This window comes from Neopelma chrysocephalum, unplaced genomic scaffold, assembly GCF_003984885.1.
Source record: "Neopelma chrysocephalum unplaced genomic scaffold, ASM398488v2 Primary Assembly neopelma1_43, whole genome shotgun sequence".
In the NCBI taxonomy this organism is placed as follows: Eukaryota; Metazoa; Chordata; class Aves; order Passeriformes; family Pipridae; genus Neopelma; species Neopelma chrysocephalum.
Genome location: NW_020897702.1, coordinates 9,210,225 through 9,226,704, shown reverse-complemented (window position 1 = coordinate 9,226,704; position 16,480 = coordinate 9,210,225). Strand labels below are relative to the sequence as shown.

At 42.7% G+C, this 16,480-nt stretch overlaps 1 protein-coding gene across 3 annotated transcripts in view; it reads right to left on the bottom strand.

Moving 5' to 3' along the window:
* Nucleotides 1–286: 286 nt before the first annotated feature.
* LOC113964701 (KDEL motif-containing protein 2-like) overlaps nucleotides 287–16,480 on the bottom strand; it is a 57,782-nt gene continuing 41,588 nt past the window's right edge. The window contains exons 1-9 of one of the 3 annotated variants that reach the window (XM_027677273.1): nucleotides 12,581–12,788; nucleotides 7,906–8,103; nucleotides 7,216–7,502; nucleotides 6,188–6,404; nucleotides 4,639–4,835; nucleotides 3,504–3,698; nucleotides 2,386–2,490; nucleotides 899–1,563; nucleotides 287–359 (exon numbers count right to left, since the gene is read on the bottom strand). In XM_027677273.1, coding sequence (XP_027533074.1) covers nucleotides 1,438–1,563; nucleotides 2,386–2,490; nucleotides 3,504–3,698; nucleotides 4,639–4,835; nucleotides 6,188–6,404; nucleotides 7,216–7,502; nucleotides 7,906–8,103; nucleotides 12,581–12,788 — 1,533 coding nt within the window. In that variant the 3' untranslated portion in view covers nucleotides 287–359; nucleotides 899–1,437. Of the gene's footprint in view, nucleotides 360–898; nucleotides 1,564–2,385; nucleotides 2,491–3,503; nucleotides 3,699–4,638; nucleotides 4,836–6,187; nucleotides 6,405–7,215; nucleotides 7,503–7,905; nucleotides 8,104–12,580; nucleotides 12,789–16,480 lie in introns of those variants that run through there. The other 2 variants (XM_027677272.1, XM_027677268.1) reach the window with 2 other exon arrangements.

Below are 16,480 nucleotides of genomic sequence, written 5' to 3'. Positions count from 1 at the left end.
CTGCTAACAAATTTCAGATTTCAAGTAGCCTAGAATACTGTAGAAGGTATTGTTGAACTAAGACACCGGTATTTCGCCTGGCCTGAAATTCCCAAGTACTTTTGTGGATCTGTGTCTATATTCACAGATACAGGCACTGGCAGGGAACAGGTCTTCAGAGTTGGCACTAGAAACATTGTGATTGTGATAGTTACACAGTCTACTTTAAAGCAGTATTTAATTCTGGTGATTCACAGCCATGACGCTTATAAACATATTATTCTAGTCTCTCTTATAAACATATTATTCTAATCTCTCCTCCTCCTCTCCATTTTCCTCTAAAATTGATGAGTATTATATCATGTTATTTATTCTGTTACCTTGTAGCAGTAAATCTGCATTATATGAGAAACTGTTGTTTAAACATGCTTCAAAATGGCTTTTTGTAGTCTCTTTGCTAACTCATGCTTTCTTCTTCCCAAGACCCCCCATGACATTTGTTATCTCTGTCTCAGGAATGTCCTGAGAAGATATCAAGAAGCCTTCTCATTGGACCTTTTTAACCCCTTCCTATTGGTTGTTAACCCCTTCCTGCGATTGGGTGTCCTGTAAACCCCTTGAGACCTGTAATTGGTTACTCTGTGAATCCTCCAAGACCTATAAATGTAACACCCCCAACAATAAACTCTCTCTCTCACCTCCTCTGCACCTGCTGTGTGCTGTCCCTGCAGCGGCCATGGGACAGTGTGGGTGGGGGAGGGGTGAGCACCTAACCCCTCCAGCATCCAGGACCTGAAGAAACCCCTGGTGCTGGAGTTTCCCCCTTCCTATCCACCCTCAACCGTCGGAAATGGAATCCCACACTGGGAGGAGAGCCAGAACTGGTGGTCCAGGTGAGGCACCTGAGCCCCTAGATTACCTGTCATAGACCACAAAATAATCTCAAAGTAAGACCAGATCTGATACCTGTAAATATCAAATATTCCTTTTGTCTAGTCAAAAAATTGTTTTGTATAAAAGAATCCACCTAAAATAAAAGAATCCATCTAAAATTGAGGTAAACTTTATGAAGAAATCATAACACTGTTTTAGTATGTTACAAATGCTCCTTTAGAATAACTCAAGACAAGATCTTCTGTGGTGATTGGTTCCTCACAAAACTTTGGTAAACAGGTCCCTGCTGGAACACAAGCAGTACTGTGTTCTTCCTGATGATGCAGTACATCAAATAAATTCCCTAGATGCTCCCCATTACAGGCTCAGTATCTGTTTGGTGGTGGTCATGGAGCCAAACTTGTGGGAACCAACGCTGTAGATCAGAGTGAGTGTGAAAAAGGGTATGAAAATACAAGAAGAATACATAACTAAGAGTGTTTGCTAGTGCGTAAGTGTCTTAGATTTCACAGCTTAATTCTTATTCTTGCATTTTAAGTGGGTGATTTTCTCCATCCACTACAGTTATAGATCTTCCCTTAAAGGCTTTTTCCTGTGGCAACTGCATACTGAGTCCCTGTCATCAGGCTGAGGTACAAATTCCATTCCATCCCGTATTTCAGGTTTGCTGGCTTGACGTTTGGCATATTCCTGAAATATGTAAACAACATTTAAGAATGCTATAAGCACCAACACATAATTCACGAAACAAAATTTTCCTCCTCCCTTCCACTCAGCAGCTTACCTTTACCCAGCCTCCTTATGTCTTTGTTTACAACTTCTGTACAAGGTGTCTTTATAACACACCTACTAATAGGCTACATTGCCTCTGAAAGCACTCTTTAATGTTTTTGCCTATTATTAATGGTAACTTGAATATTGTCATTATTTGTGCCTCTAACCACTTTGTGCAGATATTGCTGTCATTTTTGTACACTGAACAGTTTCAAACTTTGTATCAACCTGCTGAAGCTGACATCTAACTGCAAAGTAGAACAGGAAAAAAAATTCATACTTTCAGAGAAGAGAAACTTCTTTCACTAGAGATTTGAATCTCCTAGGGCCTGCTTCACCCCTACCACTCCACTAGCCATACTTCCGTAATTTCTTTTCCATGTATGCATTGTTTTGTAATACAACATAGTATTTCATGATATGTGTGAGAAAGGAAGAAAACTGTATACAGATTATCTCTTACAGAGATCTATTAGAAACCACATACCAAGTGACACTGCAAACAGGGTTGACTGTGGGGATGGGGACAAAAAAAATAAAATTGCTGATTCTGTAAAACAACTATTACGTAAGGTTGCCTCTTTAATGATAAAGCAGGTTTTAGCAAAGCTCTTCACACTGATCTCCTGTGAATATGAACCATATCTGCTATTAATTTAAGTAAGGACTGAATGTGAAATTTGTAACATCGGTAGCAGTAGCAGCTGGGGGAAAGTAATAGTGATCTATTGTACTAACCTGGAGCACTTTATAATAGTAGCAGTAAAATCTGTGAGGCTGAAGTAATTCTCTTGCCATTAACTGTCCTTCTTTAGCAATTTTTCTTGCTTCTTCATCATTTTCCTGGAAAATTCAGATGGAACAAATGAATAATACATAAATAAGTGAGTTGCTCAAAGCCTGGCTGGCAATGGAAGTTTTATTAAATAGGCTATTCACATCTGCAACTTTATTGAAATTACTGGTAGACTGCAAAGGCATGCTTTAAATTGCAGATTTGTTTAAAAATACTGGATTGCTTTTATTGTCACAACTGGTACCTTAGGGCTATCAGTAACAACTTTCATGAATAACTGTACAATTTTGAAAACTCAAATTGATTACTGCTCTACTCTTTTGTCCAAGCCACAAGTCTCTTCAAAATCAGGTCTGACTTGTCCCAGACATACTTAGTTTTACAGAAGACAAACCCGCAGATGTTGTACTCTCTTATGCAGTGGAATCCAATCTCTCCCTTTTAAAAATAACTCCACTTGAATCCATGTACTTATTCTCAAGTTTTTTAGGTCTATATTTCAGCTTTTAGTATTCCCCTCTGATTCCTTATGAAGAACTACAGTACTCTCAGAACAGAAACTTATTCTGTGTTTTTTAACCTAGCAGCACTTTAACTTAAAGCACGAATGGTGTTTTCAATCACACAATTCTATCTTACAGGATCCCAGCCTCTGATTCTGAGCATGTTACAGAACAGCAACTTTTTGTACATTCAGACAGAATATGCAGTAATTTCTGCTCTAGTCAGGGCCTAAAAAAAGCTATAGCATTAATTATGTAGTATCTAGGATTCTGGTTATTTCTTTGACAAGTACCTTAGTCAATATACTAAGGCTCTTGACTCATGAACACTTCTGCACACACCTAAAATGAACTCCTGTATACTGCCCTAAATAGAGATGGTTACTTCAATTAAGGCCTTCCCATCTAATACTAAGAACAAAATGTACTTCCTTTATCCCAGGATCTTGATAGACTCCATGCAAAATATGTATGTGGAAATTCAAAAGAAGATAATATTAAGATAAATTCTTGTCACTCGTTTATTACTTTGAACATGAATTAGTAATGGAACTTACCTTAGCCCATTTTATTTTCTCTATCAAGTCCTCTAAGTTTCTTTTAACTGGAACATAATGTTTCCAAGGTTTTAATCCAATATAAAAGTGTTCATAGTATTGGGAATCTTGCTTCAATATTAGACTGTCACCCAGCAAGAGGTATGGAAACCTGTAAGCCGCTACAGTGCCATCTACATTCACTTGGTATTTGTACTACAAAATGAAGAGGAAAAAAAGTGAAATATTTTGTATCAGAATGGGAACACTGACTGTATGAATGATTATTTTAACAGGCAAGAAGTAACCATGTTTATTAATTCTCATCTTCAAATCCATTTTAGTGTTAAGTAGGTGTAGTTTCATGGTGTTCTGGATAGCAATGGAAGAAGGATATGTCTTCAACCACAGACTGACAGTCAAGAACCTTTGTGTCACAGGTACTGCCTGATGGGTATTCTACTGAAGTGTCTTAGGATAGAGCAAGGGGTACAGCAGGGAAGGAAACAAACTAATCTATGCTTAAGTTCAAAAAGAGTAAATTTATACTGACTTAAAATTCCATTATTATGTAGAATAATCTGAAATATATATTTTTATATAAAATAGTCTGAAATATTATACTAAAAGTAACCATGACTGCACTGCTCTGGCAGATGTTCTCAGCATTTCTGATATATTAATGTCTGGAACAGAACTTCAACTGGTATGTATTATAATGGCTTTATATAGGTCTCTGTCCTCTTTACCTTTTATATGTCTGAGGCAGCGTAATTTGTGTGCTAAAGTGCAACAAACTTTAACTTGTTACTCCAAGGACTCTTCCTGACATCCATACTGAACTTGCAGTGTATCCAAGTTGTGTTCATTCTTTTCATATTTACCCCAAATAAAAGAGACGCTGATGGTGAGAAATCAAATTTCTCAATTTGTTCAAATTGAGCAGATCTAAGCCCAGATCTGCTAAGGGTCTTTCTTGGCTTTCTCTACAAGTGTGTCACAGAAGACACTGATTACAGGCAGTTTACCTATCCCACATGGACTAATATTCCCAGTGTAGCATAATTGTTTTATTTACTGAATGGAATCAACAAAAGTAAGCCTTGTCTTTTCAGCTGGTAAGAACTTGACAGCAAAACTCTAATTTGCTTGCTACCTTAAAGAAGTCAAAGAAGCCCATCAGCTGAACCTTTCCCAGATCTTTTTCTTTTTCTCTGAAGAAGAAATATCCTGTTATTCCAGCATCTAGTAGTTCTGGATTTTCCTTGGATAACTTGACAAGATGGAGACGTTCTTCCCGGCTGTCTCGACCTCTAAATAAAGCTCGCTCAGTTTTGTTTTCCCACAATGGGCCTATGACAATTGAGAGATATGGTAAAAGCAAACAGTAATGAAATGTCATTGTATGTTTAGAGCAAACAAGAAACTTGGTATGACAATGGCATTACACTCAGAGACATGGTAAAACAGGCATGGTTTCTCCCAGTGAATCCATAATCACTTATGAATCATAGAGTTAAACTCCCAGTTCTGGTTTGAATTTTGTGATGAGAAATTGAGATGCTTACACAAGGAAAATCAGAGAATTGCTTTTCCACTTGACAATTTTTTATTTAAATAACTTCAACTATCTTGAAAGCTACATAAGGGATTATAATAAAATATATAAGTAAAATACTAATAATTAAAGTAATTCTTCATGTATAAAGTCTGCCACAATAACCAAACTTCTTTAGCAAAACCCACTTCTGTTACCCAGCAATTTAATTAGGTCCCTGAGGAATCACTTAACAATGCCTTGAAAAGGAAAATAAATGGCTATATTGTGTCCTCTAGATACTCAGCAAGAGCCTGAAAGACTTAATCTCTGCTTACTGCCTGCTTTTAAAAACATTAAATATGTCCTTCCTTACTCTTCTGCTGAAAATTTCCTTGACGTGCCTACTAAGTGGAGTACTCTCTATTGACTCCTAATTGGAAATGCAGCTGTACTAAATCAGTAAACACAGAGTGCCTTGAATTGACAATTTAATTAAGATATTTAAAAACTAATAAAGAAAAGAGAATCTGAGAACTAATTAAATAAAAATAATTAACTTCTCACTCAAGTTTTACTCATTAGGTATTGCAAATATGCCATGTGTCTGATCCCTAAGTACTCATTAATTTCTGGGGGAGAGGAGGACACCTGTCAGTAAAACTGACTCTTCTTTCAAAGCTAGAAAAACAATTCAGAAGATCCCACTCTGAGGTATTTTTTATACAGACAATATTTTCTCATTTGAAAGAGCTGTGGCATAATAGCTTATTTCTTTCAGGATTCAAATTCATTTTTTTGTAAACAGAACACTGTCAGGCAAAGAATTACTATTTGATTAGAAGAAACATATTTGAGTCCTTCAGTGAGGAGAAAGGCCTTTTAATTATATTTTCTTTTGGCAGGTCACACTAGGTATCTTCTGGATACCTTTAAGTCAAAATTCACCATTATTACAAACTGTACTTTTTTTTTGTTCTAAATCCCTATTATACACCTCCTTAGCGGCAGTGTTGAAACTGTTACAATCTGTAAAGACTAACCTACTCGTATTAAGAGATCTCCTAGGGCACTTGTGAACTGAAGACTTTAACACATTATTTGAATGCAACCTGCTTCTTTGATGGAAATCACAGTCCTTTCTCTAAATCCATGATCTCTAATTTACCTGTATTGCCTTGAATGGAAAGGAGATCGTTTGTGACTCCACGTAGGGTTTCAAGAGTTGAGTGGGTTACATCATACGTTGGAAGGACTATATCTCTTGAATCCACAGAGCCACACCATGATATGACAGGTATAGGACCAGGTGTATCATTAGCTTTCCGATACTCAACTGGCCAGTCTCCAACATTAAGATAAAACTCCACATCAGGAAGACGAACCTAAATGTATACCCAAGAAAGAATAATAAAATAAAGAGAGACGGTGTTTGTCACTCTTACATACATTCTTCAGTTCTCTTATGTCATGCAGATTCAATAAACCTAACATGTAGTTCATAGATTTAGCTGTGCTTAAAGGTATGAACGTCAAGTTTCTGCCCTACAAGCGAGTATGAAAGGAGCACTCAGAAGCCATGGAGTATGAAAGGAGCCAGGAAATGGCTGGCAGTCGGGACTTTGCCCCTGCAGCTTCCCTAGCATTTTCATTACTGCAGAGGCCAGCCCCCACACATTACCCCTTAAATACACTGTTGTCTTGATGGAAAAAACAGAAGTCAAATCTTACTTCAGGAATTACAAATCTGAAGATACAACAACAGATGTGATGCTGCCATATTTAAATATGTTTAGCCTGCAGAAGAGATGACAGAGAGGGGATCTTACCAATGCTTACAAATAATCTTAAGGGCAGGTGTCAAGAGAGAGACTCTTTCCAGTGGTGCCCAGAGAAAGGGCAAGGGAAAACAGGCACATGCTGAAACACAGGGAGTTCCATCTGAATATGAGGAAAAACTTCTTCCTGTGAGGGTGACAGAGCACTGGAACAGGTTGCCCAGAGAGGCTGTGGAGTCTTCTTGCCTGAAGATATTCAAAACCTGCCTAGAGGTGGTGATCCTGTGCAACCTGATCTGGGTGAACCTGCTTTGGCAAGGGAGTTGGACTAGATGATCTCCAGAGGTCCCTTCCCAGCCCAACCAGTCTGTGATTCTGTGATATTGCCTTAATTGTCTTACATGATCAAAACTGATACCTTTCTTGCCAGTGACAGGAACATTTCATCGGAGAACATTTTGAAGTCTGTATACTTCCCTAAGGAGCGACGGTAGATGTGATTATCTACAATAGTGTAATGAACAATAGCACCTCTTGTTTGACTGAATTTTGCTGGGATTTCCTTAAGCATTTGCTGAAGGTCAATGGTGGGAAAAGAAATGAAGTCTTTTGTAATCTGAGGTTCTTGGGATGGACAAGACATAACGTTCTGCCAGCCTTCAGGGTCTTCTTCAGGACAGTCACAATATTCATGATAAACTGGTCCTGGGGAAAACAAAGCACTGAGAGTCTGTATTTGTGATTCTCCAACAATCATAATTCCCCAAACATGTAGGCATATATATGTAGACATTACAGAGGCTTGTAATTTTTTATTCTATGTTTTCTTAAGTTTTCCTGGGAAATCATCCTCCCTGTAATTTCTGGAATTTAGCAGTGTAACTGAGAAAACAGCAATATTCTTCTCTTTTCAGAAATACTGGATTTTGTGTTATCAAGATGAAATTAATTTGCAAACTGAAGCCCCATTATTGTGAACCTGCCAAGCACATGGGGGATTCACAACAGTTCTAACTGTCCACAACTACCACAGCTCAGGTATTGCCGTGTCAATTATAGCCTAATTCAGAACTTCGATATGTTACATTAAATCAGAAAATACCCTTACCTTTCAAAATATAAGGAGATCGAGCTACATGCTGATCACCATAAAGTATCTCAATTTTTAAGCCTTTCGTGACACTTCCATACATCCGATACCGCATAAGAAATGTACCATCATTTCTATCCAAAGGCAGAGGGGTGTAAATTCTGGTGACTTCTTTTGGAGAAAGTCCTTTAATTACCACTTTAAACCGTGTTCTTCCTGAAAAGAGGAAAATAAAACCAGATAAAAGCACCTTAAGCTATTAGAATCACAACCACTAAACAAAGGTGAGAGCAAACTCTTCCAGATTAAGACCACGGAATTGAATTTAACTTTTCACTAGAATTTAATTATACCAAGTTGGTAAGATTAATTTCCAGTGATGAAAGATCATCCTACCAAATTTTCTTGCCCATCACATACCTATAAATGGTAAACCTCTAAGTGGAGATTTGATTACAAGATAGAAGGAAAGCTTAACAGTATTTTGAAGTTAAGATTAGGCTTAATACTAAGTTTTCAAGTTAGTGCCCTGAGGAAAAATAATTTCCTCTAGAGTAAGAAAGACAGGAAACTAACTTAAAATAACAGGAGAAAAGAATACTTGCCAGCTTTTGGAAAGGTAGTTGCAGCATGCAGGAGTCAGATACAAATTGTTCAGCTTTGGGCTACTGCTGACTGTCTTGCACATTTAAAGTCCCAGCTACTGAAAAGCAGGGATAAGAGAATGATAACAGAGATGTTCCCTGGACACTTGTCTGACCTGTGCTTAAAGATCACCAGCATTTCATCATCAATGCACTATAACATTTAAACTGGGTATGGGATATTTTATGGATGAGTACACATAAATGTAAGTCTGTTATATTCCCTTATTTCTGTCACAAGTGGTCAACAACAACTTTATTCTTAAAAAAAAAAAGAGGGGGACAGATTATTCACCAAATGTTACAGTCTAAGCACTGTGAACCAAACAAATACAATGAATGTTACCACCAAGTAGTATACAGAAATAAACGAAACCAAAAAAATCCAGATAAAATCAAGATGTTATTAAAATTTGAATGTGTCCCAACAGCACTAAACAACTGAGATGTTACAGTTGATTCTACACTTTGCATCCACAAATAAATGCACTGATGTGGTAATGCAGGAGTCTTTCAATGATCAATCATGTCTTCCATAGAGCACTGCATCTTGAAATTGTATTCAAGTCTACTACTGTGCAAAAGCCTCCAGATTAGACGACTCTCCTGAAGGAATGGACATCTCTGCCTCTAAATGTCACTGCTCGTCACAACCACCTTTTTCAGCTCGCTTAAAAGTAGCTGACTTTAACCAAGTATTCTCCCCCTATGACTATCACCTACCATTATTTGGATGAAAAAGCCTTAAAATCCAGAGCATGTCATGAAGTAGGATCATAGAGAAAATAAGTTTTCTGGTATCACATCTTTGTCTCTTTCTACCCATTTTATGAAACAGCATTTTCACTGGGTATAGAGATCTCCTACCAGAAAAAACAAAGTTTTCAGTTGTCATAAAAAATGAGTGAATATTGAGAAATCGTAAGTCAACTACTACTGAATTTGATCTCCTTGTCCTCACCTACAGGAAATAACTATGTGGATCTTTTTCCCTGCTGGTTATGTCCTCACCATTCTAGAGATATAAGGAGCCCCAGATCTACCCAAAGGATATGTTAGTTTTAGTTGGTGACACTTCAGATACAGGAAGCATTTGATAAGGGAAGTGACCTGATAACAGAACTCCCCAGGAAAAAGCTAACCCCACTGAAAGCGAGGGGGAAGAAAGAGGAGACCGAATATTTAATGTAAGTACAAATCATTCACTGAAGGCAACAGGATTTCTGTTTATGATTTACAACATTCATTGTGTAGTAGGGTCAAGGCCTCTAAGTACTACTGAAGTATTTAATTATAGCAGGTTTTTGCTGATTTTTTTTTAATTGGACTAAGGTTACCATGGTACTTTCACCTATGTTTTTTTGTTTCTCTCTGTCCAAAGGAATGACAAAAAGAAAAATATGTCTTTCTTGAATCATCACCACTAGTAGTTCTCTGTTACCCTGAAAACATGTCTGGGACAGCATTTTAAGTAAAAAATAATTTCCAAATACTGAAGAAAAATACAGACACAGTCAAAATAGGATATTTTAAGAAATCCTGATTATGACACTTGCTTAACAATTTTTTTCTCTTGGAGGAGAAGGAAGTCAAAGAAGAAGCATATGAATGAATAGCATATACTTTAATAGAGTCAGATTTGAGAACATATATCCAGGAGCAATGAAATACAGGTCATGGTAGGAAGCTGTGTGTGACCCTCACAAAATCCCAGGCATCATGGTCAATCAGACCCGAGGGAGGTCCTGCAGTGCCCAGGGACTAAGGTGAGTGTAAGGCACTAACTGAAAGGCACTAACTCTGTTTAGCAACAAGAGCTGGAAGAAGTATGCCACTGCTCTTTGAAAGTATTTGGTAAAACCTTCAAGAATACCTTAAAATATTTGTTAGCAAAGTATGTAGATCATCTGAAGAACAGTTAACTGCTAACTTTATCATGGTCAATGGTACATAAACACATGGTTGGCAGCCGCTAAACCTAAGGGAAAACTTAGCAGAAAAGAAGGATGAGGCAATCCAAGTATCCAAAGAAAAAAATCTATGCAGTTCATACTAAAAAAAAGTTCTATATTTTCAGCTGTGATTTTTTAATCTTTGGAACAAATTTTCTAGGGAAACAGTGAATTCTGCATCATTTGGCATCTTCCTACAAAGATGGGTCAAAGAGTTACAGCCTCTGGGTTGAAATCACAGTGCGATGTGCAGTGGTGTGTGTCAATTCTGCTGAATAGCCTTGACACTCAGAAAACAAACCCGGACTTAAAATCTGCTAATTCTACTATACAAGTTTCATAATGAATTCCAGTAAGTACTGACCTATTTGACTGAAATTCCCGTCCTCACAAAACACAATTTAATAGATCTGCACAAATTTTACGAAGGGGAAGTCTTAACTGCAGCACTCCTGCTCTGATTGCAGTGCTCCTGTTTGTGCAATGGAGGTGACAATGCAGATTTATTTTGCTATCCTGACAGGGATATTTCAAAATGTATTTGATTTATATTGGAAAGCAGTGTCTGAATAAATATTATTCATTGCAATTCTTGCTGACATTTTACAGGTAGAATTTGAATATTTAAAATAATTTGAGAATGGAAGTTTGTAGCCTGTTGTCCATATGAATACATTAAACAGTGCTCATGTACTGGAATATGATCAATTGTACTTCTAAATCGTTAAAGGATCCTTGGCACTCTCCTAAATAATTATTGGCATGGCTCAGCAGTCAGCACAGGCCGAGCCAATTGCTCTTCCCTGCCAGCAGCATGCATGCTTTGTCTTGGTTTGGAGGCTACAGCTGTATGAATGGAGATCACACCATGCCAGATGGCATTGGGACCTGGAAACTTTCCTGGGACATTGAATTTACTAACATAAATATCAACACACATGAACACACTGAGGTTCTGTGTTCTCAGGACCCATGTCCTACCAGTTTATATTGAAGGCTTTAAACTAGCATGAGAATCCAATTGAGCTTCACACTTTTTCACCTTTAGGAACCTGCTTGAACCCAAGGCTCCCCCTGTGCAGCTGAAATCAGCCTCCACTTCACTGGTAGTGAGTGTGCAGTCGCATTCTTGTGTGCAATTACAAAACTGCACTGAAATACAGCAACAAGCTGTAACAGCAGCTGGAGAAAGTCCAGACGTGAAGTATCTGTCAGACTGAAGACATAACCTGTATGTCTATTCTTCAATTTCACAAGTGGCAGCCTTCAAACTGCAAGACACCAAGAGGCTGTGCATACCTGGTAGATAACCTCTCAGTACCATCTATACGAACAGCAAAGAGCAAAATAAGTAGCTTCTACCCAACTTAACAAATTAGCAACGTGGGATTTCCACTGGGGCTATCTCAGGGTCATCTTCATTATGGAATCTGCAATGCAGAAGTAATTTTTATTCTAAATTTAAACTATTCATATAGAGCATGTGGAGTTAACTTGCAGCAGCAAGCAGATGACTGACAGAATATGGCTGGCCTGCAAGAACAAACCCAATTCTCACCCTCAGGAGAAGTGTCATGGGATGGTGTGTGCTTGTGCTGAGTAAATAACAGATGAAAATTACTCCTTAATGGAGCAGCAGTAGGATAACGGAGCCCAGAGGGCCGTGCTGACCGAGATAGAAATTTTAAGCAACTGGTGTGCGTGCACCATTAAAGATAACTGCGTTATCACTTGCCAGCAGGGTACTGTGATCTTACATCCACTAGCTCCAGGAGCACTGGTTTATTTGTAGCTTGCTGGTTCGTTGCTGTAAATCCCACACTGTGTACAGGAGGCCAAGGGTGAGAGGCAGAGCTCCGCGGAGGAGGCACTGGGCTGCACCAGAAGAAGGGAGAAGTCTTGACCCGCACTGGGCGATGCGGGACCGGTCGCGGGGGGCAGCCTGGGACCAGCGACCGCAGAGCGAGCGCTCGAAGTGGGGAAGGAAGGAAGAGGGGAAGGCGAAGGCAGCTCCGTCCAGCTCCTGCGGGGCAATCGCAGCCCCGGGCAGGGACTCCGCCCCGCGCCCCTGCGCGCCCCCGAGCACACGTACGGTACCTGGCGGGGAGCGGGAGAAGTTGTGTCCGGCCGCGCTGACCGCCTGGATGTAGAAGTACCGCACGGGCAGGGTGAGCCCCGCGTCCAGCCCGGGGCCCCACGCCAGGCTCCGCTCGGCGCTCACGGGGTCCGCCGGCTCCGTCGCCCGCAGCAGCGGCCACGCGGCGCCCAGTAGCACCACGAGCAGCGGCAACCCGCGGGCCCCCATCGCCCTGCCGCCCCCCATCGCCCTCGGCCGCCAAGCCCCGCCGCGCCGCCCTGGCCGCGTCCGCTCGGAACGGGGGGCCGGGGCCTCCTCCGGACCTGCGCGTCCCCGCTCCCGCTCCCCGCCCTGCGGGGCGGCCCGACGGGGCCGAGGCCGGGCAGAGCCGGCGGGAGGCGCGGGAAGGGCCGGGCTGTCCCCGGCGCCTGAATCCGGCACCGCCTTTCCTCCTCCGCCCCCCCCCCAGGACTCGTGTACGGGCCGTCCCGCGATGTAGCCCAGGGAGTTCGGGGGCCGAGAACTTCCCCCGACAGAACCCGTGTGCTGCGGGTTCAGCCGGCCCGCACAGGGAACGGCCCGCGGGGCGGGGAGCAGGCGGCGGGAGCGCCGGGCCAGGTTCGGAGCCGTGCAATTTCCACGAGCCACGGAAAATACAGAAAAGGCGGTGTAAGAGCGAGGAGAGGGACTCGGACCCGCTAGTCTGCAGGCAGCTGCGCTGCGCCTGTCCCGAGAGGTTTTCGTTCCCTGATTGCGGGCGCTGTGCAGGACACGCTGAAGTGCTGATGATTAGTACGTGTGTGTCATCTGCTCCTCAAACAACACGTTGCCTGTGCTTAGGATACAATTCAGCCGGCAATTGAACAGGTGGTCTGGAATTTAAAAAGAAAAAAAAATCATCTCTCTAAAGCTTATTATTACTCCCTGTACCAGGTTATTTACAGAGATTGCTGTTAAAGGACAACCACACCACACCCCACCCCGACATAATTTAAAATTCCTCCTTGCTGTTTCTAGGGTTTCCCACAGTGACTGTATTTGAAGCGAAGGACAGAGCGGGGACCCTGTTGGGAGGCACTGGCGTGTTGTTCCCTGCCACTGGGCTCAGCTCCCTGTCCCGGGGAGGAGGCCGACCTCATGCCTTGTCCCAGCTCAGCTCAGGCACGCACCCACGCTCAAGTGCTTCCGAGGAGATGTGGGGGAGATGTTGCTGGTGGCCTCCCTAGCGCAGCAATGTTTGGCGATGGGGAAGGAGAGATTACCGCATTATTCTCTGGAAAATTTAGCAACAAAGTAATTTCATGGATTTAAAATGTTGGGATACAAGTACAGAGGGAAAAAACTCCAGTGATTTGTCTCCTTAGGTTATAATTTTTACTAGAAGCATTTACTGCTACTAGAAAGTATTTCAGTGTGTCAGTAGATGGGAGGGCTTGTAAGGCTGTAGGAGAATTAAATCAAGCTTCTGGGCAAGCCTGGATTTTCACATGCAAAGCAATGAGAGCACAAATGAATGCTGCCTGTTTTTGAATAACATGAACTTCAAGTCTCTGTGCATACAGATCATGAAAAACAGGTTCTTGGAAAGGGGAATTATCAAGTCTGGTTTCCTCCTTGCTTTTGTCTTGAGTCTCCTCAATTCCCCTTGGATAGCCACAGATTTCCACTGTGTACCAAGTGTAATATTCCCAACAGGCAAGAGAAAACTTGTGTATTGTTAAACTGGAGTTATGTATATGCTTCTTGGCCAGGTAAGTACAGCACCGGCTGTGGCTGTCAGTGCAGGGACCAGCAAGGCTCCTTCTGCACCAGCTGGGAGCACATTTGAGAAGAAGGGACTGGGAGCAGTCGGCGTGGATTGACCAATGGCTAATCATGCCTGGCAGACCTAATTGCCTTTGGCAGTAAACTAGCTCTGCAGATGAACGGCTTGATGAAGGGCGGGGAATGAATTGAGAGCAGCCCTGTGGAGAAGGACTTGGAGGTATTGGTGGATGAGAGGCTGGACATGAGCTGGCAATGTGCATTTGCAGCCCAGAAAGCCGATTGTATGCTGGGCTGCATCAAAACCGTGAGGCCAGTAGGTCAAGGGAGGGTATTCTGCCCCTCTACTTCAGTCTGGTTAGACCCCAACTGGAGTGCTGTGTCCAGCTCTGGGGTCCTCAGCACAGGAAGGACGTGGATCTGTTAAAGCAAGTCCAGAGGAGGCCACAAAGATGATCAGAGGGCTGGAGCATCTCTCCTACAAAGACAGGCTGAGAGGGTTGGGGTTGTTGAGCCTGAAGAAGAGAAGGCTCCAGGGAGACCTTATAGCATATTCCAGTACCTAAGGGGGCTTACAGGAAGGCTGGAGAGGGACTTTCGACAAGGACATGTAATGATAGGACAAGGGGTAATGGCTTCAAACTGAAAGAGAGTAGACGTTTTGAAGAAATTCTTCAACATGAGAGAGGTGAGGCACTGGCACAGGTTGCCCAGAGAAGTTGTGGGTGACCCAACCCTGACTTCAAAGCCAGGTTGGATGGAGCTTTGAGCAACCTGGTTTAGTGAAAGATGTTCCTTGCCCATGGCAGAGGGGTTGGAACTAGATGATCTTGAAGGTTGCTTCCAACCCAAACTATTCTATGATTCTATGAGGGGAGAGCAGCGAATGTCATTTACCTTGGATTTAGCATAGCTGTCTGTCACTGGCTCTGACAACACTCTTGTATCCGAGTTATAGTCTGTATGGGAAACAACCAGATGGGTAAAAAAAACACCAGGATGGTTGCTTGGGCCTTGAGAAGGCTGGTTAAGGTGTTGTCACTACCCAGCAGCTGGTGGCAATGGAAGTACTGCAGGGACCTGGCCTGGGATGAAGTGATGGAGAGCTCCATCACTGGGTTTGCAGACAATGCCAAACAGGGGGACTAGTCAGTTTGCTTAAGTGCAGGGCTGCCATCCTGAGGGACCCAGGGCAGAGTGAAGGAATGGTACATGAAATTCAACAGGAGTCCTGCACTTGGGTGCCAATGAACACCAAGGACAGGCTGCTTCCTGGGAGTAAGGCTGAGGAGCACAGCAGCATGGCTGCCAGCAGGACATCACCCTGCGCTGCTTGTGACAAATAGTATCTGGGGCAGCCAAGAGGCCACATCAGCCAGCAGGCTGTGTGGACAGGGCAGGGGTGAGGTCAGGCAGGGGCATCAATTTGCAGATCAGGATCAATCCCTGTGAGGGGAACTAGAGTCAGACACAGCTCTGGCATAGCTGCCTGGTCCTGGGGATGTCAGCCTGTGGGTGGGGCCAGGCTTGCTGGGGCCCATGGCTGGCCAGGCAGGCAGTGGAGAGACGGAGACCAATGACCTACAGCATCAGTGGGGCTGGGACTGATGGCTCCAAGCTGGGCTGAAATGGTGTCCTGAGCCATGGGTAGGGCAGGCAGAGCCCTAAGGAGTGGGGGAGTCAGGGCCTGTTGGTGCTTTTGGGCCCCTGTCCCTGGGAAGGAGCCACCCCTGTGCTGGTATGGGTTGGGACCAGTTGCTGGGAGCGGCTCTGAGGGAACGGCCCTGGGGGTCCCAGTGGGCAGTGAGAGGGACATTATCCCCCTCCACTCAGTACTTGTCAGACCATATCTAGATCCTGCATCCAGCTCTGGGCTCCTCAATACAAGACATCAGTAAACTGGATCAAATTCAGGGGAGCACCTGCCCTGTGAGGAGGGGCTGGGAGAGCTGGGCTTGTTAAGTCTGTTAAGAGATATCTTCAATGAGGGGATGGACCTTACAGAAGCCCCCAGTGCTCCCAGGGAGATCATGAGATAGTGCAGGGCAGAAGGATGAGGGACAACTGGAATGAGTTGAAAGAAGAGATGGTCAGCCTATAACATGTCCATAACATGTTCTGTAACAGCCAGAGAGGCTGTCCAGTCTCCATCCTCA